Source organism: Protopterus annectens, chromosome 5.part0 (assembly GCF_019279795.1).
Source record: "Protopterus annectens isolate FY-2018-M chromosome 5.part0, PAN1.0, whole genome shotgun sequence".
NCBI lineage: Eukaryota > Metazoa > Chordata > Ceratodontiformes > Protopteridae > Protopterus > Protopterus annectens.
Window position 1 is genome coordinate 450,918,139 of NC_056735.1, and position 21,930 is coordinate 450,940,068.

General features: G+C 39.0%; 1 protein-coding gene across 3 annotated transcripts in view; it reads left to right on the forward strand.

The window, feature by feature from the left end:
• GK (glycerol kinase) overlaps positions 1–21,930 on the forward strand; it is a 609,816-nt gene that overhangs the window by 256,127 nt on the left and 331,759 nt on the right. For 2 of the 3 annotated variants that reach the window (XM_044072382.1, XM_044072384.1), the window contains exon 9: positions 8,745–8,762. The exons of the other annotated variant lie outside the window; for it this stretch is intronic. In XM_044072382.1, coding sequence (XP_043928317.1) covers positions 8,745–8,762 — 18 coding nt within the window. The remainder of the gene's footprint in view (positions 1–8,744; positions 8,763–21,930) is intronic. 3 annotated transcript variants of the gene reach the window in all.

Consider the following 21,930-nt stretch of genomic DNA (forward strand, 5'->3'; position numbering starts at 1 on the left):
CAACCAATATTGGAACTTAGGTCTTAGAAGAAGATTTTTTAAGGTAGAAATTATGTCATATATATTTTTTTATTTTGGGATGATTATATTGCCCGTTTTTTATCTATTTTTTATTTGTCGAACATATTTTCAATGTGTATTATTACATATATTTAATATTAATAGGTCTTGTACATTTTAAAATTTTTTAATATTTTAATCATTGTTTTTACAACTTTGTCTTTTATTGTAGTTTTCATAGTTTAGTACGCTGCCTTTTTATTCACGTTATATGTATAGGTCCTGTATTTTGATGGTTGCCCTTTAAATGAAAGGAATTTTAAGTGGATGATGTTTTTAAATTGACTAATTTTTTGTGGATGTGGGTCCTATTTAATGGTCCTCCCTCGTGGAAGCATTTTAGATTCTGATGAAGTCCAGGTTTATATTGAACGAATGCGTAGATTATATAGCATGTTAAAGTTCGTTTGCTCGGCACTATATAGAATTTTATCGTCAGCTGCTCCGAACACTATTTTTTGTTTTGTATTTGGTCATAACAATTTCTAACATCCTACATCCCTAGTTTAGTTTTCTCCATGCAGTATTTCTCACTTTTGTAGAACATTACTGTTGTAACACCAACAATTCTGATCTGATTGTTTCTGTCTGTTCCTCTATAGATTGGTCTTCTGATCTGACTTTGGCCACTCACAAGCTTTGGATCTAATGTTCAGACTGCTCCCTTACCCATAATCCCCCTGTAAAAAGAAAGTTTGTCATATCTCATTTGCCCCTCGATTGCTACAGATGCTTAGGCATGTTAGAGGGAGATAAGTGCATTTTTAAAGTTATTTGTTATTTTCTCTTTGAATGGAGTTTTTCCTTCTTCTTTGATGTCCCCCTACATAAAAAAATACATCATTTCTATATTTAGTGTTTAGGTTTTGTTTAGGCTCTGTTATTCTCGGACACCCATTGCTGAGCCTCCCATCTTCCGTTCCCTGTACCATTATCTACCTAGTTTTGTATTTCCTTTTTGGGTTTTTTTTTTTTTTTTTGCTTTATTTTGACAAGTAACCGTTTTCCCTTGCAGTGAATTTTTCAAGATTTCTGAAAAACTGTCAGGGTTCATAAAGTGTGTGGCTTTCAGAGAGAAGATACCCTACTTTGATGTGCATACAAATGCATTTACTGTTTGGGGGCTGCATAGATGGATGAGCAGTGCAGCATTTGCGAGGCCTTGGTCACAGGGCTATAGTCAAGAGGAGAAACAAGTTAGTCTAAAAGGGGCTTCTCCCTGTCTCCATGGGAGAAGGATCACTATGTCACTCATTTGCTTCTTCTGCCTTTCCTGTGTCGAAGAAATGTGTTGATCATGTTAGAGGTGGCAAAACAAAAGAAAGAGAGGATGAAGGAAAAATCCAAAGAGTTTGTCACCTGATCATTCCTCTTCCTCTGCTCTGGCTTCCAAGCTATCAAAATCTTCTGATCTTATCCTCTCATCAGAACTGATCCTCATTGGATTTGGTTCACTGCCTCTACCAGAGTCTCATTTTTCAATGGGGCTGATATCTCCTAGATTGAGAGTCCCTATTCTCTGGGAGAGATCCTTTCAGTGGAACTCTAAGTCTTCCTCCAATACTTCTTTTCTTTACACTTCATAAGGTCCTCAGGACTCTTTCCAAGACTGACATGGACAGGATGATGAGAAAATTCCTTAGGATGCAGATCCAGCTGGGGGTCTTCACAGCTTTGGCTTCTGCCAGGATTGACCACTTCTCCTCATCCATGTTATTGCTCCTTACATGATCCTTCCTGCTGAATCAGGTTAACTGGATCAGACTCCCCTCTGGTATGTCTTCAGACCCAAACACACTTTGACTCTTGTGGTGTCTTTCATCTGGTCAGCTCTGAACACTTTAGATCCTACTGAATCTCAGGGGCCAAATCAATGGCATCTGGGGAGTTTGACACCAAGACCTATGAAAGTTGTTCCTGTCCCTTGGGGCTTTGTTGCTAGACAGCTCAACTCCAACATCAGCTTAGGAGCCAAGTCGGATGGTTCCTCAAGACCAGTCTTCTTTGGGGATCTCCGTTTCATCTGTAGTGGTCTCTGGTTCTGTCTCTGGCTCAGCCATTGAAGCTTTCGAATGAGTGCTCTCTTGCTCCTGGGTAGACATCCCTTTTGAGCTCAGATCCATCCTTAGGTGCATCAGAAATACAAGTGTAAAAGGAGGTACAGGGATTCTGCACAGGAATCATGCACTGAAGATAATGACTTCAATAAAGGGGCAGGGACCTCAAGATTCCCTCTTGAGGATGTCTCATTTGGAGAGATTTTAGAACTACTCAGACAGAAAGGGGGTCATATTCTGAAGCCTTTTTCCAAGAAGAGCCTGTATTGCTTGAGGGTTTTGTGGCTCTCCCATCTATTTCTTGGGTTGTTCCTCCTGCAGATGAGATGGTGGACCTAATCTCAAAGTGGGCATGAAAGGAACTATACATAGCAAAGCCAATTCCCCACAAACTTGACAAGTTTCTAGTATCCAAAAACAGGTGCTGGATTTATTTTTCAAACTGCAAGTAATCACTTTCATTCCAAAAAGCATTTACAAGGAACTTCATCAGACAATTACAAAAAAAATGACTGCTTGGTTAAATAATTTTAAAGCATGACATCACTTCCTGACTCATATTTAAAAGAATAGTGTCTTACCTACACATAAAAAGATGTGATTTAAAAACATATAGATTAAGAAAAAGTGAAACATGTAAATGTGCGTGAATAGTAAAACATGAACCCTGACATGAAAAGCTGTGAAGTATTTAAAAAAAAACAAACACTAAAAATGTGTATTCATACTATTTACATGCATATGAAGTTTCTGACTTAATTCATGCTATCACAAAACACATTTTTCTACTAACTTTCTATGGTTATAACAGCGATATTTTAAACTTTTTCCTTGCTGTGACATCTCTAACTTGAAGCCGCTATGTAATGACAGAGTTTCAGACTTTATGCCCTTCAGAAAAATGTGTACTAGTACAAAACACATTATTCTAGCAACTTTAACTATATAACAAGACATTCTACACTTTCTCCCTGAAGTTATTCCTCCCCAACTTGAAATCACGCGATAATGAGATAGACATTTTGAGTTTCAGACTTCATATCCTTCATACTATTTGGATACATATGAAATTCTCACTAAAAAATGAACTACTATAAATAATTCTATCTATTCAGGGCTTTCAATTTTAAAATACTGGCTATAGACATGATGTCATTTAGTCTAGGCCAGTGTACTGAATCCAAACGGATCTACCAGCTCAATTCATTCCTCTCGAGATATGGCCATGTACCCCACCCCATGTAATGGATTAACTACTTCTAAAACTATAAACTTAAAACTGTGGTTTGGATATTGTGTGATATGTTTAGCTAATGCATTGGTTTCAAAGTGGTCTCTAATCTTTCTTAAATGTTCACCAATTCTATGTTTGAGCTTACGCTCAGTTTTACCTATGTAAAAACGAGGGCAGAATTCACATATAGCACAATATACGACTTTCTCAGTTAAGTAACAATACCTGTCTCTAATTTTTATTCTCATCCCCTTAATACTTATTTCATTGACTTCTAATATATAGGGACAGAATTTACATGATCCACATTTATAAATGTAACCACCCTTATTTATTTTGCCCTGATGTTCTAATAAAGATTTGATGTTGTTGCCTTTTCTAAAAACAGACTGGCTTTTCTCCAATTATTTCTCTTATATTAATGTCGCCTATCAAAAGTGGCCAATTCTTTTCTAAAATAGCTTTTACATGGGGGAGGGTGGGGGCATTTCTTGGGAAAGACTATCCAAGATGTGTTCTCTGACAGAGGCCAATTTTCAAATCAGCATTTTAGAGATGAGAGCATTCCTAGATTTACAGATATTCCAGGACATACTCACCATGGGTGTAATATCTATTTAGAGGGACAACATTTCAGTGGTTTAGTACATCATCAACCAGGGAGAAACACAACCCTACCGTTTATGTCGAGAGTCCATGAGAGTTATGGCAATTAGCAATATTTTTTCACCACTTTCTGATAGCAATGTACATTTTGGGAAAGTCCAGTGTTCTAGCAGACAGGTTGAGCAGGTCTGTCTTCCTTTCTCACGAGTGGTCCCTCAATTCAGAAGTAGCAGATTGGATTTTCAGCTGATGGGGTCATCCTTGCTGTGATCTTTTTGCATATCCATACAACGCCAGTGCAGCAGGTACTTTGCGCTGATCCCCCAGGAAGGGAAGTCACCGAGGGATACTCTGATCCACAATTGCCCATCTAGATATATTTTATGCCTTCCCCTAATGCCTGTGGTACTCAAATTCCTCAAGAAAGTATTGGTGAGAGGCCACGGTGATTCTCATTGCCACTTATTGGCTTTGATGGGTGTGCTTCCTTTCCTCTGTTCTCATCCCGTACACCCTGTCTGGGTGCTAAGCTCAGATCCAGATCCCCTTTCTCACCTGTCAGGGATGCCTCACCTGGATATCTTAATCCTGTAAGCTAATTGCATATTTTTTCCAATTTTAGTAATGGCTATGCAGTCCAGGCTTTCTTCCCCCGGTCATTGACATTTTGACCTCTTCTCAGAAACTCTCCACCAGGAAGATCTTTTAAAGTAAGTGGAAAAAGGACTCTATATGGGCTTCTAACAAAAACTTAAATCCCTTCCCAGCCCCTCTCCTGGCCATTCTGGGTTTTCTAGCATCTCTTTCATGATGGAGCCAGTTACTCCACTATTATGGTACAGCTTGCTAATATATCATCTTTTGATATCGGGGAAAGTCATATCCCCATTGCATCCCTCATACTATCCAAAACTTTTCTCAGGTGGTACCTTTCTTCTTTGTCTTCCACTCAAGGAAACCAGTACCTCTTTGGGATATTAATATTCTGTTGCAGGCCTTGACTGGCCCCTGTTTTGAACTTGAGGTCAAAGTTGATATGAAATTCTTGTTGTGGAAACCTTTATTTTTGGTGGCCATTATCTCTGCCAGGAGAATTTCAGAGCTCCATGCATTGTCTTCTAAACCCCCCTATATGATCTTCCACAAAGAGAGGGTATCTTTAAGAACTATACCCCCTCTTTTCTTCCTAAGGTGGCTTCTGAATCATCTATGAATCAACCAAACTTATGGTATTCTTTCCAAATTTCTCCATTCATGGTGGATACATGCTACACTTGATGGATTTACACCATCAGGTACGTTTCTATTTGCATTAAACTAAACCAATCAGAAAGACTGATAAGGCATTTCTTTTTCTACAGCCAAAATGGATACGGTAGTGTCCAAGGTAACTCGCTTCTGTTGGCTTTCGGACTTTCTCCCATGTCTACAAAGAAAAGGACTTGTCATTATCTAAACCTCTAAAGAGTCGCTCAACAAGATCTGTAGCTTTTACAGCCTTCTCCTTCTTCTCCAGGGAACTTCTTGATTACATATGTGCTACTTAGTCCAAGGTGCATACCTTCATTTCGTACTAGAAACTGGACAGAAAATCAAAGTCAAGATCCTTCTTTGGCTTGGTTGTCATCCAGAATACCCTTTATGAATTTTTTATCCAGAATACCCTTTATGAATTTTTTATCCAGAATACCCTTCATGAAATTTTTTTTTTTTTTTTTTTTAACATTTTCACTGATTCCTGGAGAGACCATATTGAACTATCTTGGCCTGCCACATATATTCATCAAATGCTATGCATGATAGCTGGTTTCTTTCTACCTTGTCTTCTTTTTTAGTTATTTTTACACATAGAGAAGACTCCTTTCTCTAGCATTGTGGGCAAACTCAATTTGAGGTAGCTTGCTCTTTACAGGGGTTATGGATAAGGGGAGGAGCCTGAACATTGGATCCAAAGCTTGTGATGGCCAAAGCTAGATAGGGTTGCCACCTTTCCAAATGCCCAAAGTGGGACATTTGTGCTACAAACATCAGATTTTGCAGGGCAAAACATACCCACGGCCAGTACAAAGGACAGAACTTCAGTTTTTTGCCTAAATAAAAGTTTATTCTTGTAGCATTTTAGTTCCTTATTCTGTTTCTTATAACATTTAGGTGTTTCAGATACAGAATAACTGTTTTATGCAACTATTACATAAAATATAGAAAATAATTTTGTCCTAAAATCTCAGGACATTTGCCATTTTTTCACATTTTTTGCAGGACACAACTGCCCAAAGAGGGACTGTCCCTCGCAAAGTGGGACAGATGGTAACCCTAAAGCTAGATCTGATTTGGAAATGAAGACCCATCCACTGAGTAAGGGAGGAAGCAGACAACACAGATCTACCGTTATGGTAAAGTACATAACTTTCATCTCTGTACTCATGCCTCGTATCTGTTAGCCTGCATGACCTCAGTGTCATATGTTAGGAAGTCAGGAGTAAGAGGCTGCTAAAAAGAAAGCATTCCTTGGTATTTACTTCTGAAATCTAGGGAGCTATTCCAGAGCAAATGACATCCATATTTTCCTTCAAAAAATTTTCCTGTGAATTAATAAACGATCTCTTCAAACGGTCATAGAGAAATTAATTTGCTTCAAAACTTAGGCAAGTTTGTAGGCAAAAAATGACCACTCTTTAAGTATGCTGTTATTCTTTCTCTTACTACCCTCAGATGGACCCACTCACAACAATGCTTCTAACTCGCATTCTTCAAATTCCTCTGTTTTGTCTGTCCATCGTTTTCTTTAACTTTTGTGGTACCACTACAAACCTTCCAAAGTATGTCATCTCTGCAATTCACTTTATTACCAGAACCCATTAAGTTTTTTTTCTTACTTAACAAGTTCCCACTTAAAATTTGTATCGTTATGCAATTTCAGTAGTTTAATTTGTGTGTCCCTATTATGATCTTGTGCTGTGAATGAAAAAAAAATCCACTTGCCATAGTTTCAAATTTTTGACAGACACTAGCTTCTGTAGGGTGTCCCTTCTATCTGCTGTTCTACGTTTCATAATTTCTCACTTGTCTTATTTATTTTTCTTTTATTTTGCTTGTGTATACCAGGTTTGTCTGACTGGGTTTAGTAAAAAAAAAAAAAAAAAAAACATTTTCAGCCGAGGCCTGTTGACATATTACAAATATTTTTGAACAGACATTCAGTAATATACATGAACAGACATTAAATAATGCTGTTTGGCATTTCACATTGCAGTCCTTGGTCCGTCAAATATGTTACTGGATTCCTTATTTTAAAAGTAGATGTTTCACTATACAATGGTTTGCTTAACATTGTTGAGGTTTTATAATGGGCATTCCTTGTGTCTTCATATTGCCCATTTTCAGATATGCTTGAGAACGTTGAAATAAAATTAAATATTTTATTGAAAACCAACTCAAAACTTGCTTTGAAAAGTTAAAATCACCCAGAATGTGGTAGGACACCAGATGAAATGTTGTATTTATATATATTTATTGACCGTCATTTACTAAGAAATTCTGATGGAGCATTGCCCATTTTCTGCTGGAGAAAAGCTGCAGTAAAGACAATATTAAAGGCAATCACATGTATAAGTAACATATGGGATGAATAAGAAATACAATCAATTTATTCTGCTTGCTTTAGGAAATGAATCAAAATGATTTACTGGCAAAGACATACAAACAAATTAGGCATACAAACAAATTAACATAGTCGCTATAAGAAAAATAAAGACAATGAAGAGGCAAAGGCATTTTAACATTAGAGTAGTAGGACACATTTTGGATGTATTCCATATGATGGCTGAAGTTGTGGGAAAGGGGGAGGAAAGAAAAATGCAGGTGAAATAGCCTTGGATATGATAGAATATTATAGTATGTGGACAAGAAGTTATAGAAGATATTACAGAGAAAATAAAGTATAGACAGCATACCTCTCAACCTCTTCATGCAAGGAGTCTGGACAAAGCCTGACAAAATGGGGGGGATAAAGGCCCAAAAATAGGGACCTATTTTAAATATTGCTCTTATAAATTTAGAAAGTAGCTAGAGTAGCAAAGTTTGTTTTAGCATAATTTTCTGAAGGATTTGAATCTGAAACTCAAATGTATGTCATTATCTAGTCACTTCAATCCTCGATCATCCCAGTGATTTTCCAGAAAACCTCAAATTTTATGAGGAACAGACCCAAGAATATGATGCAAAAAATCAAGACATTCTGTGAAAATCTGGACAGTTGAGAGGTATGGTAGAGAGGGAAGTAATAAGGAACTAAGTAAAATAAATCAAGTAAACTCTGGAGTGGATGGTATGAGTGGAGACTAGTAATGTATTTTTTTGTAAGGATCCTTTGATGTTCAACCAGAGTCCAGTTAGAAAGAAGACCCATTCCTTTTTATATCAACCTGTGTAGGACCAGCGCCAGGAAGAAGTGTGTTATCAGTGAATTGATGCTTGAATATTCTGGCTGATCAGACTTGGGTGTACTCTTTGGGTCTTTTAATGTTATCTCCAGCTAAAAGAGTTGCATCTTGAAGATCTATTGATATGACAGTAATCATACATCACAGTGTTTTTCAGAAATGTGTGAGACCATAAAGGTAATACCAGTACAGATTTCATCATTTGAATTAGAGCTTCCAAGTATTTGAGGATTAATATCTGGCTGGTAGTGATCATACTTTACTTTTTGACCCTTGTTACTGCCTCTACGGCAGGTCATTTAACTATCCTTCAAAATTGTCTTTTTCTTTTTTTCCCCTTGCTAGAAAATCAGTTCTAAAATGGTGAGTAGTGGTCTGCATTACATTGTTCATCACTCACATTGGTCATATACACCAAATGTATAGTGCATTTCCTCTTAATGCATATAAGTCAGATCTCAAACAAACTAAATATGCAGATATCAGTTTAAAAGACAGCAGCACTGTTAACATCAGCAATAAAACACTTCAATAATTTAATCTTTATGTGTATGGTGCCACTTGTACCCCTACATACGAGGATTCAAGGCACTTTCCACTTTTAAATATGCTAATATGTTTTGGTGTTGCTATGCAAGTACTGCTGCTAATACTCCACATTCTTCCTTAATGAACTGGGGTACAGTAGTGTAAACATGTAATTTCTGGGAGTGAATTGTTTTTCCTTTTGAAATGAGATGCACTTATGTGTTCTCGGATAATGCATTATCACCTAGTAAGAATGCATTAAACCCCAAAGATTAAGGGGTAAACATTAACTATTGACTAGGCTGTACTACTGCAACTAGTTAACATGTCCGCTTGCAGTATAGCATTTCTAAACCAGTATGATATCCAGCTGTAAGAGTCGGGCCAGTGCAAGTGGAAATGCACTAAACCATTATTTTGCATGTTAGAAGTCACAAGTCTTTGAAATGCAGTCCTGTATGCTGGTGAAATGTCACTACAGTAGGCACCCACTGTCTTCAAAGATCACTTTAGTTAATGGCAAACATAGCTCTAGCTTCATTTTTATGAAAGAAAAATGGGTGATTTTTTTTGCAGTACTTTAAATATCCCACACTTTTTTTTTTATTTTACAGTAATGCATATTTAACTAACTCACAAGGGCAACTTTTCCACTGAATAATTACTAATCCACTTAATAATTTGTTGACATGTATAGTGCAGAACTACTCATATCTACAGCAACTTTGTAGTAATACTGTCTATTTACTGTTAACTGTGTTATCCAGATCAAAGCTGCCAAAAGTAAAACGCTGTTGAAGCATACATAGTTCAATATGTTTATAAGTACATATGTTGTACATAGAGATCTGCAAATTAATAGTTTAGAAATCGACACAGATGTCCTGAAAGGGCAGTGTTGTGTATCTGTACTATAGTATCATAGAAGTAAATGCATCCAAACGATTGCTTAAACTTTTTAATGTGTAGTTTATGCTGCAGCTTTTGTATTTATTTAGTGAAACTGCATGGGCACATACAGCTTTTTATTTAGTGAAGTGTCATGGTTAGAACTGCAAAGTATACAAATGGAGACTGAGAAAATTCAGCATGGTCAGTAGTAACTTAGTTTAACCTTCCTCAAAAAACTTTCATATTTTGTACCCTCTGGTGGCATGTTTTATTTGTCAGTTTTCTTCAGCTATATGAATTTTAAGATCTCAACAGAGCCTTAGGAGTACTTTGAATTAGGAGGATGCTGGATGTTGGTTTGTGAATAAAAACAGCATCCTACATCCAGTTGTATGGGCTTAAAATCTCTGCTGTGTTAGTTAACATATGTTGAGCTGTATTTCATGAGTCAAACATCTTGTGAAAATATAACATCTTTTATATAACAATCTGATCCTTTCTCTGTTTATCTCTCTCCTAAGTGTATTGAAAACCTGTAGCACAAGTCTGCAGAGGTACACACACACATAGATGTAATTAAGAGAACGAGTTTAAATCTTAAAGACCCCAAAAATGAAGGCATATGTTCTTCACCATATCTTGTTTTTCTGTGCTAATGCCATATCACTTTAAGTGATTATTTTATAATTTCTTGCCAGCCAAAATTGTACTTGATCTCCTGTATCTTTGTAATTCTAATAGTTCCACAAATATTAGACAGGGGACCTAAATCTTCTCCAGCAGAAAATAGAACATGCTGGGGAGACGCCTCTTCCTTTATCTCTGGCATAATCTTTCTCTGTGGGTTAAGCAGTAAAATACATTATCATCCTTCAAACAAAGCCTGAATGATTGGGTACGGGTACCCACAAATTTACACAGGGTCTGACTGACAGCCCTCCTTCAGAAAGAGGGTACAATTTGAAGTTGGCTGTTGGGAGGCATTAATAGTCCTGAGACTAAATGTTCTTGCAACTCTTACAAATCCTATGAAAATGGCTTAATGAGGCCTGCTAAGCTAATGTAATTTCTTTTTACAGTCCTGTTTTTTGTTTCCCTGGTGTCATTTTATTGGAAACACAGAATAGATTGTGGTGAGAAGAAAACTTGCTGTGCTTCTTCCTTGAAAATAGTGTAATGTTTAACTTCTTTTTACAGTCTTTATCAGTAGCATCAGTTCACCTATTATAGTTGTCATTTGATCTTTTGTTAGTGGCCATCTCTTGGCATTTTTATGTACATGTGAGTGTTGCGCTTGAAGGACTAGTACTTTTTAACACTTTTTTTAAACTTAAAACTGTGGTTTCAGCCCTTCTTTTGTAGCTGTGGTGGGAGTTTGATTATCTGTGGCTTGCTTAAAATTACAAGGCTAATTGCAGTCAATACTTATGTTTAATACATTCTGTTGACCATGTAATTAGAATCGGGAGATATAGTTAACACTCCCTGCTATCACATATGTGAAGACATGGTAAATACCAGAAGGAAGTTATATAAGTTTTCAGAATAAATCCAAACCTGTGACACAAGAAACTGGAGAAACTGCTTCTGGAAGAAAACAGTACTTGAGTAGTTCATGTTTATTTATATATATATACACACACACACACACACACACATACATATAATGTGTGTGTGTGTGTGTGTGTGTGTGTGTGTGTGTGTGCGAGACTGTCTTTGACTTGAATTAAAAATAAAGTGTGATGTGACAAATCATTTGGTTAGTTATTTTTTATGTTTATTAAAAGGATCCTAACTAGGTTTTAAAATGTCTTAAGTTTCCTTATTTTGGTGTTTATCAAGTCGATGATTTTTTTTTAACCTTGCAAATGGTGGTTGCCACCTATAAATATATTAGTTCAGAAAGGAAATACTAATAGCCGCATGATTTAGTTTCTAAGTTATAATTCAGAATTTAACTACCAAGTATGTACTTTATAATTCAATGAACTATATATGAAACATTACCAACAAACTCCTCTATTACTGTTATTTTCAGTTTCGTAAGAGATATATCGATATCAAGAGCACTATTTAACATAATGTGTTATTTTCAGTGTTCTAAGTCATCATGTTTACAGTGTTTATTACTAAGAAAAGATTTACTCACAATAAGATATGAGAATAGACTGTATGCCTTAGTAAGAGCAGTTACAGTCACAGTGACATTGCCACAGCAGAAAAATGCACAATTCTAGCCCATTATATACGGAATGGCATATTTTCTTACTGTGCAGATTATAGTAAAACAACAGGTAAAGTTCCTGACTTTATATTTAGTAAGAGATATGTTGATGCAAAGGGGATACTAAAGATGAGGGAGCAAAGAAGCTACAAGATGATAGAGTGAGCATAATTTTGCACTTTTTTAGAATCTAGTTCTTTTCTGGAGGGTCACACTGGTTATATTGTAGTCTTTCAATTGGATAGCCACTGAGATAGATGAATGGGCATTTAGGATGCTGTGGATCATCTAACCTAAGATCTGTTAAGCTTCTAAGAGGCAGCCATATAGCTTTGTAGTGGAGAAGAGGTGTGTCAGTAGGTGCAGCAGGCTGACTAGTTTGCTGAGACATTCAGCATTTTTGAAGTGGTTCTGGCAGCACATTGAATATAGAATTTGCATTGTTACATTGTAACAAGGTAGATTCAACCTATATGCTATAGTAAGATTTGCTGTGTGAAAGGCTGGCTGCTTTCTCTACAAGTATCTAGCATTTTAGTGAGAGCTGTGCACTGACAAAATATAGTCATTGTGAAGATTACAGCTTGGTCTAGTTTAATAACTTTTACACAAAATGTGTTTTTTGCTTCAGTCTAGAAAAATTATTTAAAAAAAAAAAAAGAATTTGGAATAGTATTATTCAAATGGAAAGTTCTGCAGTAGTCCTATAATTGTAGCATCCGATGGCCTTCCGTATCATTGTTGCAGTGTTCTTTAAATAAGACATTCCCTGGAAGAGCAGCCCAATGTACAGCTGGTATACCAAAGCCTTAGGAATGTATAGACATCATACATCAGATGTATGCTCCCCAAGTAGGGCATAAGTAGGGCATAGCACATAATATAACACACATATCTCTTCACCACTTTGCCACCAGTCTGAATGCCACCATTTATCGTCGGTCTGAATGCTCACCAAGCCGTGTTTCAGATACTTGATTCATTAGAGTGTCCTCTTATCTTTTTCACTTTTATTTTTGTAAGTTTACATGTCATCCAGAAAGGGAAAATGTCAGTGTGGGAGGCAGATTTCCTGTAAAGATTGTCACGAGCAGTGTTCGTTTTTTTTGTTTAGTTTATCACAGTGCAGTAATTTATCTGCCAACCAACTGCTCTATCCTAAGACATATATTATAGTCATATGTGTCCCTTTACCTGGAGACCCAGTGTCTTAAATTGTTGATTGTTGGAGGAAGGGTGGAATCTTCCGCCTTCCTCGCTTTTGAGTCAAGCGCTCGCCAAAAGGAATGAAAAAATCTGTTGCTGTCCCGCTTCCCCTGTCCCGCTGCCCCCCAAGGCTGATGGGCTTCCAATAGACCGCTGTTGCCTTGATTTTGTTGCTTTGATTGTTGAGCCTGCTTGTCATCTGCATGGATCTCTTTTCTTCTTGGAGGCTCTCTTGATGTCTTCCAGATGTTGAGTGGAACAATGAACAGTTATTCATTATTTCAGAGGGAGGACAAAAGATATGCAAAAGAAGAAGAAGAAGATTATGTTGATTGAGTGTGAGGTAGACAAACCAAACCTTCCTAGGTACAGTGGTGTACACTGGTCTACTTTGTTAAACTTGTGTTATGAGTTATAAGTTAGTGTTAACTGTTACAAATTTTCAAAAAAAAATGTCTTCTTAATTGTATGTAAAAAATGAAACTGTGGAGCTTTTTGTCTCAGGTCTTCACTGAAAACTGAAACGGCTAAGCGACCTGCTCCAATTAACAACAAATGTAAAATAAATATAAATAAAATAAAATGTCCTCAAAACAAACAAAAAAACGTAATTCTGCTAAATAAGATCCCAGAAGTGATGGATTTTTTTTTGCTAGGGGTTGTTTAATACCTTAATGGCCTTAAAGCTGCCTGAAGGAATTTCTGTACCTGCTCCTTCTTTGTGATCTACTCCCCTTTAGAGGCCCAGAGCACAGGAATCTTCTGAAGAGAATTTGGATTTTGGGAAAGAGTCTTTGGCCTATTCCTTATAAAAAACCCTTCTCCCTTGGATTATGAATGAGGAGGAAGATTATATTAGTCCATACTCTCCCTTGGAAGAACTCTCCTTTGGAGACACTATTTCTCACATGAAGGAATATTTCAAATGGGACTTTTCTTAGGTTTCTGATATTCAAAAGAGGTATTATGAACTCTTCCAAATGGAGTCTTCTAAGCCCTCTGCTGTACCTCCAGTCTTGGCTGCTCTTTTAGATACTTTTTCACCAGCCTCTATGGCTCCTGATTCTCAACCTCCAGCCTGTAAAACTTGGTAGATTTTACAAGGTGCCTGATTGTAAGTTTTTGCACAAATGTCCTTCTGCTGATCTTTCTGTAGTGTCTGCTCATCTGACAAACTTTCTAAACTTTTGACTTCTACTAAACCACTTCCTTCAGACATGGACAGAACTATGGAACATTTAGGCAAGAAGGTGTATACTACTGCCACCCTGGCTTTTTGGGCTTTTAATTACCAGACCTGTATGACCAGGTCTGTTTTAGCAGTTCTTTCTCAAGCTTCTCAGGCAATCTCTGACCTCCCAAATTCAGAAGAGAAGGTCTCGGCTCTTTCTCTACTGGGTTCTGCCTCTCAAGTGGCTTGCCACCCTATTAAATGTAGTTGTGATGCTGATGATGCCTCATCTAGGGCTGCTGGCTTTGGTTCTGTTTTGAGACGTTAATCTTGGCTTTGTCTCCAGCCTTAACCGGATGATATTAAGGCTAAATTGTTGAATGTTCCTCTTGATGATAAGAACCTTTTTGGCTCTGCTGCTGCTGAGCTTTTTAAGTCCCTCCAAGATACAGTCAAGGCCTTGCAGGAATTGAAACATATTTTTGTTTCCTATCCCTAAGTTTCAGAGAAATTATCCATCCAAATCTGCATTTGTTTTCAAACAGCCTTGCCCTCTCTTCCTAAAGGTAAGAAGGCTTATAGTCTACTCAGACGCCTCATTTTCAAGGCAAACCAGGTTCTATCAAACAGTTTGCTTCTCCTTTCCTTGGGTCAGGTTCCCTTATCCCTTCATCTCCCCATGTCCCTTTCCAGCTGATAAAGGTCATTCAAGACTCTTGGGTTCTGTCCAGCATTCGCCAAGGATACTTCAAGATGTGGAAATCCCTTCCTCCTTTTCTGGGCATCCTTCAACCTCCTTGGGAGAAGCTTCCTTTCTTTCCAGAACTACTTCAGGGCCTTTTGGCACAAGGCACCATTTAAGTCATGTGCCCTTCCCAGGAAGGGAAGGGGTTTTATTCCAGGATGTTTCTGGTTCCCAGAAAGGAATGTACCTGGCGACCCATTCTGGATCTTCCTCAGCTCAACACCTTTCTGAAGGTCACTTCATTTTCAATGTTGTCCCTTCAAACCCTTTTCCCTCGTTTTCTTAGTATCCCCGGACTTCAAGGATGTTTATCTTCACATCCCAATTCATCCCCTTTTCAGGAAGTTTTTATGTTTCTGTGCCTCTTCCTTGCATTTTCAGTTCTGTCCTTCATCCTTTGCCCTTTGGCCTTTCTACTGCCCCAAGGGTATTCACCAAATGCCTCATTTCTGTCATTCAAATCTTTCCTTATCTAGACAACCTGCTCATTCAGGCTTCATTCAGCACCTCCAGTTAACGGTTTATTACAAAGCCTGGGGTTTGCCAAAACCTTTCAAAAATCAGTCCTGATTCCTTGTCAGGATCATGCTTTTCTCATTTGCGGGATCCAGACCATTTCCATGCTGGCATCACTGTCTCCACCCAAGGCTCTCTGTCTAATCACCTTTTTTTATTTTCTTCTTCCTGTGACTTCAGTCACAGCCAGGAATTCTTTCGGAGTTCTAGGATTTATGGCTTCCACCATTCCTATGCTGCCTCCAGCCAGACAACATATGAGAACAACAATAGTTCCAAAAGTCAGTGTGGCTTCAACATGGTTATCCAGTGGATTTTCTAGTTCCTTTGCTTCCATGCCTCAAACTCTAGCTTCAGTGGTGGATACATAAACTTTGTCAACCCAGGACTTCCTTTTCAACCCCCCAGTCCCATCTCTGGAACTTGGAACAGGGTCTCTGGCCTCTTCATTAGAGGTTAGATCACATCAACATAAAGGAGATGACAGCTGTCCTTTTAGCTCTTCAGACTTTTCATTCTTTCTTTCAGGGCTCTCAAAATCTTCAAAGACAACACCACAGTGATGTGGTGTATTAACAAGCAAGATGATGCACTGTCCTACCTTTTTTGCAGACTGGTCCATCAGGTCTGGGATATGTAGCTGTCCAGTATCGAATGACTCTTCAGGCTGTTTACATTCCTTCAGAGCAAAATATAGTGGCAGTCTTTTTGAGCAGATCCAGTACACAGGCTCACAAAGGGATGCTTCACAGAGATATGTTTCTGGACATTGTCCAAAGGTGGGGTACTCCACAGGTAGATCTTTTTGCCTCCCCTTTGAACAGACAGCTTCCTCTTTGTGCCGGACTCCCAAGTCCTCTGGATTGGAAGGTGGACGTCCTATCTTTTCCTTGGAATTGTATGTTTCTCTACACCTTCGTTCCCCTTCTGAGGGTGCTACGCAAGATCAAACAAGAATCCCCCAAAATCTTACTGATGGCTCCCTTTTGGTGCGGACAGCATGGTTTCCCCCTTTTTCTTCACCTAGCCCGAGGCAATCCGCACAAGTTACCTCACAGGGTGGACCTTCTCAGATAAGACAAGGGGTTTCTGATCCATCTTCACTTGTCTTCTCTTCAATTGACACTGGGGATGATAGGGTTTTGATCCCTTTTATGCACCTTTTTATGTTGATGTGCTCATGGTTCTGCAGGAGGGCAGGAAACCCACTACCAGGAAATCATATTCGTCCAAATGGAAGAGATTTTGTGTCTGGTGCCTTTCTCGTAATGGTTCTCTCTCATTTATGTGAATTGCTCCGTGCTGGGTTAGAATGTTCTTCACTTAAAGCTCACCTTTCAGCAATTTTTGCTTGTCTGCCATTGACTCCTCCACGTGCCTCTAGGTTTGAAGTGAAACAATTTCTTGTCCTTCATATCAGACCTCTCCGGAAACCTATTCTACCTTCCTGGGATCTTAATTTTTTATTTGAGAAATTGACTCTGGCTCCTTTTGAGCTTGCAGCTTCAGCTTCCATGAAACATTGTACTTGGAAGACTGTTCTTCTTTTGGCCGTTACTTCAGGTAAGAGAGCCTTTGAACTCCACACTCTTACTGCTGTTCCTCCTTTCTTAGTTTTCCATATAGACAGGGTGTCTCTCTGTACTAATCCTTTTAAGCCCAAGTTGGCTAATGAATTGTCTCTTAATCTGCCCTCCTTTTTTCCTGTTCTGCAGTCTGCTAGTAAGAAAATTCTTCATACTTTGGATTTGCATAGACAGCTCAAATATTATTTGGATAAGACTAAGGCTATTTGCACATCTGAGCAACTTTTTGTTTCCTTTCATCCCTGGTCTCTGTTTGGCTGTTTCTAAGCTAGCCATATCCTCCTGAATCTCTAATGGCATTAAATTTGTTATTCTTTTCATGGTAAATGTTTTTCTACCTCTGTAAGGGCTCATTCTATTAGAGCCGTTGCTTCCTTGGGTCCTTTTTTCCAAAGAATTGAAACCAATTCCATCCTTGAGGCTTCTACTAGGAGGTCTGTCTATTTTTTCACTAAGCATTACAAGTTGGATGTTTCTGGAGCAAGAGCTGACTTTGCCAGAACTATCCTAAATGATTTACTAGAGGGCTCCTCTCTTCCTTCCTCCTCCCAAGTTTCCTTTTGAGCTTTTATGCTATCTCTTTTGTAAAGAAGACTGCAACAGTGATATTGAAGGACATAGTACAGTTGTGTAAAATATTACCATAGCAGTAGATGTTCTTCTCTTGGCTATTGCAGTAATCGTTCCCTCCCTCTTCCTCCTCCTGCTCTGCTCTGCTCTGTTACCTCTGTCTTCCTGGACTGGAATACATTCCCCCCTTTCTCCTTCTGGATGCACATATTCCTCCTAGTTCCTAGAAATATTTGTTCCTCCTGAGGCTTTTCATCTCTGAGATATGTACGTCCATATGTCACCTTTATGCCCTACGCCTTGAGCAGGGAGTATATTTGTGATGTAAGACGTCTGTATATTCCTAAGGGTTTGGTATAATGGCCAGATGCTGGGCTGGCCACAGGGTTCATAGGTTTTGTTGCTAGGCTTGCAGTCTAGGCAATCATTAAGGAGCTTAGCTCAAATTCCCAATTGCCCCCAAGCACTGTCTGTTAAGTGAGTTGCTCAATGTTACACAGCAGGCAAATGAAAGTGGAAAGATTCAAACCCTGTACCCTTGATACAGGAAGCAGCTAGTTAACAAGTCAGAGTTTGTCTTCTGCGCTAACTGCCAGAAAGCATGAGCAAAGGCCTTGAGAGTTTAATTCATGACCTCTGGTTTACTAAATGAGTGTACTATGCCTGCACTCCAGAGCCGTTGTTGTGCTTCCTTCGGTTCATAAAATCATAGTTAAGTACTAGGCAATTAGTCTGCAGGCCATTTCAAGTCTAGCCAAAAATCCCTTTTCAAAAGTTCCCTCTGGCCTTGAGGAGGGCAATATAAGATAGACTGGGAGGGAATTTGAGAATGCCCTTCCAGTTGTCTAAGTTTGCCTTGAGGGTGGCAATGGTGCTGCTCTGCTTCACATGTTGTAGAAGTTTGTCTCAGAGGTAAGGGGATATGTTGGATATGAATCTATCATGCCAATGGGTTTTATTTGTCTGCTGATTATGGTTTATTTCCATTAACCAAGTATTTGAGGTATCATTAGTTCTGTGAAAGAATAGGAGGTTAAATAGGGTCAGAATTTTCATGGCTCGAAAGGTTAGACACAGATTTCCATGGAGGTGTCTGTAACAGATTGAATACAGAGAAAAGACTGCAGTCTGTCCTGATAGCTAAATTTTTTGAGGCCACTGATTGTTTTAGTTATGAATCTTTGAGGTCTGTCAGGTTGTATGAAAATTTAACACCATTTTATCATGAAAATAAGAGGTTGGGATTTCTTTTCCACAAACATAGGGAGAGAGAATCGACCTGCACCTGTGGTGACCATGGTCTGATCAGCTACCTCATATCTTAGGATCAGCGAGACAATGAGAGTAAGATCAAATTCCCAGGAGCAAACTGGCTTATCTTGGCAGGAGGAAGAAGGATGAGGCACATTTGTGTTCACCTTTAAGTGAGTAGCAGTAGAAAAGCAATTGCCACCTTTGGGAAATTTTTTTTGTTTATGTTTCTCTACACCTTCGTTCCCCTTCTGAGGGTGCTACGCAAGATCAAACAAGAATCCCCCAAAATCTTGCTGATGGCTCCCTTTGGTGCGGACAGCATGGTTTCCCCCTTTTTCTTCACCTAGCCAGAGGCAATCTGCACAAGTTACCTCACAGGGTGGACCTTCTCAGATAAGACAAGGGGTTTCTGATCCATCTTCACTTGTCTTCTCTTCAATTGACACTGGGGATGATAGGGTTTTGATCCCTTTTATGCACCTTTTTATGATGTGCTCATGGTTCTGCAGGAGGGCAGGAAACCCACTACCAGGAAATCATATTCGTCCAAATGGAAGAGATTTTGTGTCTGGTGCCTTTCTCGTAATGGTTCTCTCTCATTTATGTGAATTGCTCCGTGCTGGGGTTAGAATGTTCTTCACTTAAAGCTCACCTTTCAGCAATTTTTGCTTGTCTGCCATTGACTCCTCCACGTGCCTCTAGGTTTGAAGTGAAACAATTTCTTGTCCTTCATATCAGACCTCTCCGGAAACCTATTCTACCTTCCTGGGATCTTAATTTTTTATTTGAGAAATTGACTCTGGCTCCTTTTGAGCTTGCAGCTTCAGCTTCCATGCAACATTGTACTTGGAAGACTGTTCTTCTTTTGGCCGTTACTTCAGGTAAGAGAGCCTTTGAACTCCACACTCTTACTGCTGTTCCTCCTTTCTTAGTTTTCCATATAGACAGGGTCTCTCTCTGTACTAATCCTTTTAAGCCCAAGTTGGCTAATGAATTGTCTCTTAATCTGCCCTCCTTTTTTCCTGTTCTGCAGTCTGCTAGTAAGAAAATTCTTCATACTTTGGATTTGCATAGACAGCTCAAATATTATTTGGATAAGACTAAGGCTATTTGCACATCTGAGCAACTTTTTGTTTCCTTTCATCCCAGGTCTCTGTTTGGCTGTTTCTAAGCTAGCCATATCCTCCTGAATCTCTAATGGCATTAAATTTGTTATTCTTTTCATGGTAAATGTTTTTCTACCTCTGTAAGGGCTCATTCCTATTAGAGCCGTTGCTTCCTTGGGTCCTTTTTTTCCAAAGAATTGAAACCAATTCCATCCTTGAGGCTTCTACTAGGAGGTCTGTCTATTTTTTCACTAAGCATTACAAGTTGGATGATTCTGGAGCAAGAGCTGACTTTGCCAGAACTATCCTAAATGATTTACTAGAGGGCTCCTCTCTTCCTTCCTCCTCCCAAGTTTCCTTTTGAGCTTTTATGCTGTCTCTTTTGTAAAGAAGACTGCAACAGTGATATTGAAGGACATAGTACAGTTGTGTAAAATATTACCATAGCAGTAGATGTTCTTCTCTTGGCTATTGCAGTAATCGTTCCCTCCCTCTTCCTCCTCCTGCTCTGCTCTGCTCTGTTACCTCTGTCTTCCTGGACTGGAGTACATTCCCCCCTTTCTCCTTCTGGATGCACATATTCCTCCTAGTTCCTAGAAATATTTGTTCCTCCTGAGGCTTTTCATCTCTGAGATATGTACGTCCATATGTCACCTTTATGCCCTACGCCTTGAGCAGGGAGTATATTTGTGATGTAAGACGTCTGTATATTCCTAAGGGTTTGGTATAATGGCCAGATGCTGGGCTGGCCACAGGGTTCATAGGTTTTGTTGCTAGGCTTGCAGTCTAGGCAATCATTAAGGAGCTTAGCTCAAATTCCCAATTGCCCCCAAGCACTGTCTGTTAAGTGAGTTGCTCAATGTTACACAGCAGCAAATAAAAGTGGAAAGATTCAAACCCTGTACCCTTGATACAGGAAGCAGCTAGTTAACAAGTCAGAGTTTGTCTTCTGCGCTAACTGCCAGAAAGCATGAGCAAAGGCCTTGATGAGAGTTTAATTCATGACCTCTGGTTTACTAGATGAGTGTACTATGCCTGCACTCCAGAGCCGTTGTTGTGCTTCCTTCGGTTCATAAAATCATAGTTAAGTACTAGGCAATTAGTCTGCAGGCCATTTCAAGTCTAGCCAAAAATCCCTTTTCAAAAGTTCCCTCTGGCCTTGAGGAGGGCAATATAAGATAGACTGGGAGGGAATTTGAGAATGCCCTTCCAGTTGTCTGTTTGCCTTGAGGGTGGCAATGGTGCTACTCTGCTTCACATGTTGTAGAAGTTTGTCTCCGAGGTAAGGGGATATCATAGTTAAGTACTAGGCAATTAGTCTGCAGGCCATTTCAAGTCTAGCCAAAAATCCCTTTTCAAAAGTTCCCTCTGGCCTTGAGGAGGGCAATATAAGATAGACTGGGAGGGAATTTGAGAATGCCCTTCCAGTTGTCTTAAGTTTGCCTTGAGGGTGGCAATGGTGCTACTCTGCTTCACATGTTGTAGAAGTTTGTCTCCGAGGTAAGGGGATATGTTGGATATGAATCTATCATGCCAATGGGTTTTATTTGTCTGCTGATTATGGTTTATTTCCATTAACCAAGTATATGAGGTATCATTAGTTCTGTGAAAGAATAGGAGGATGTTCTTCATCTCACATTGCTGCAGTCATAACCTGTGGGTAGTCCGCTGTCCTCGGTCGGCCCGAATACCAAAGTGTTAGGCTGGCGTCGGTCATGGTCGCTCAGATCTGAC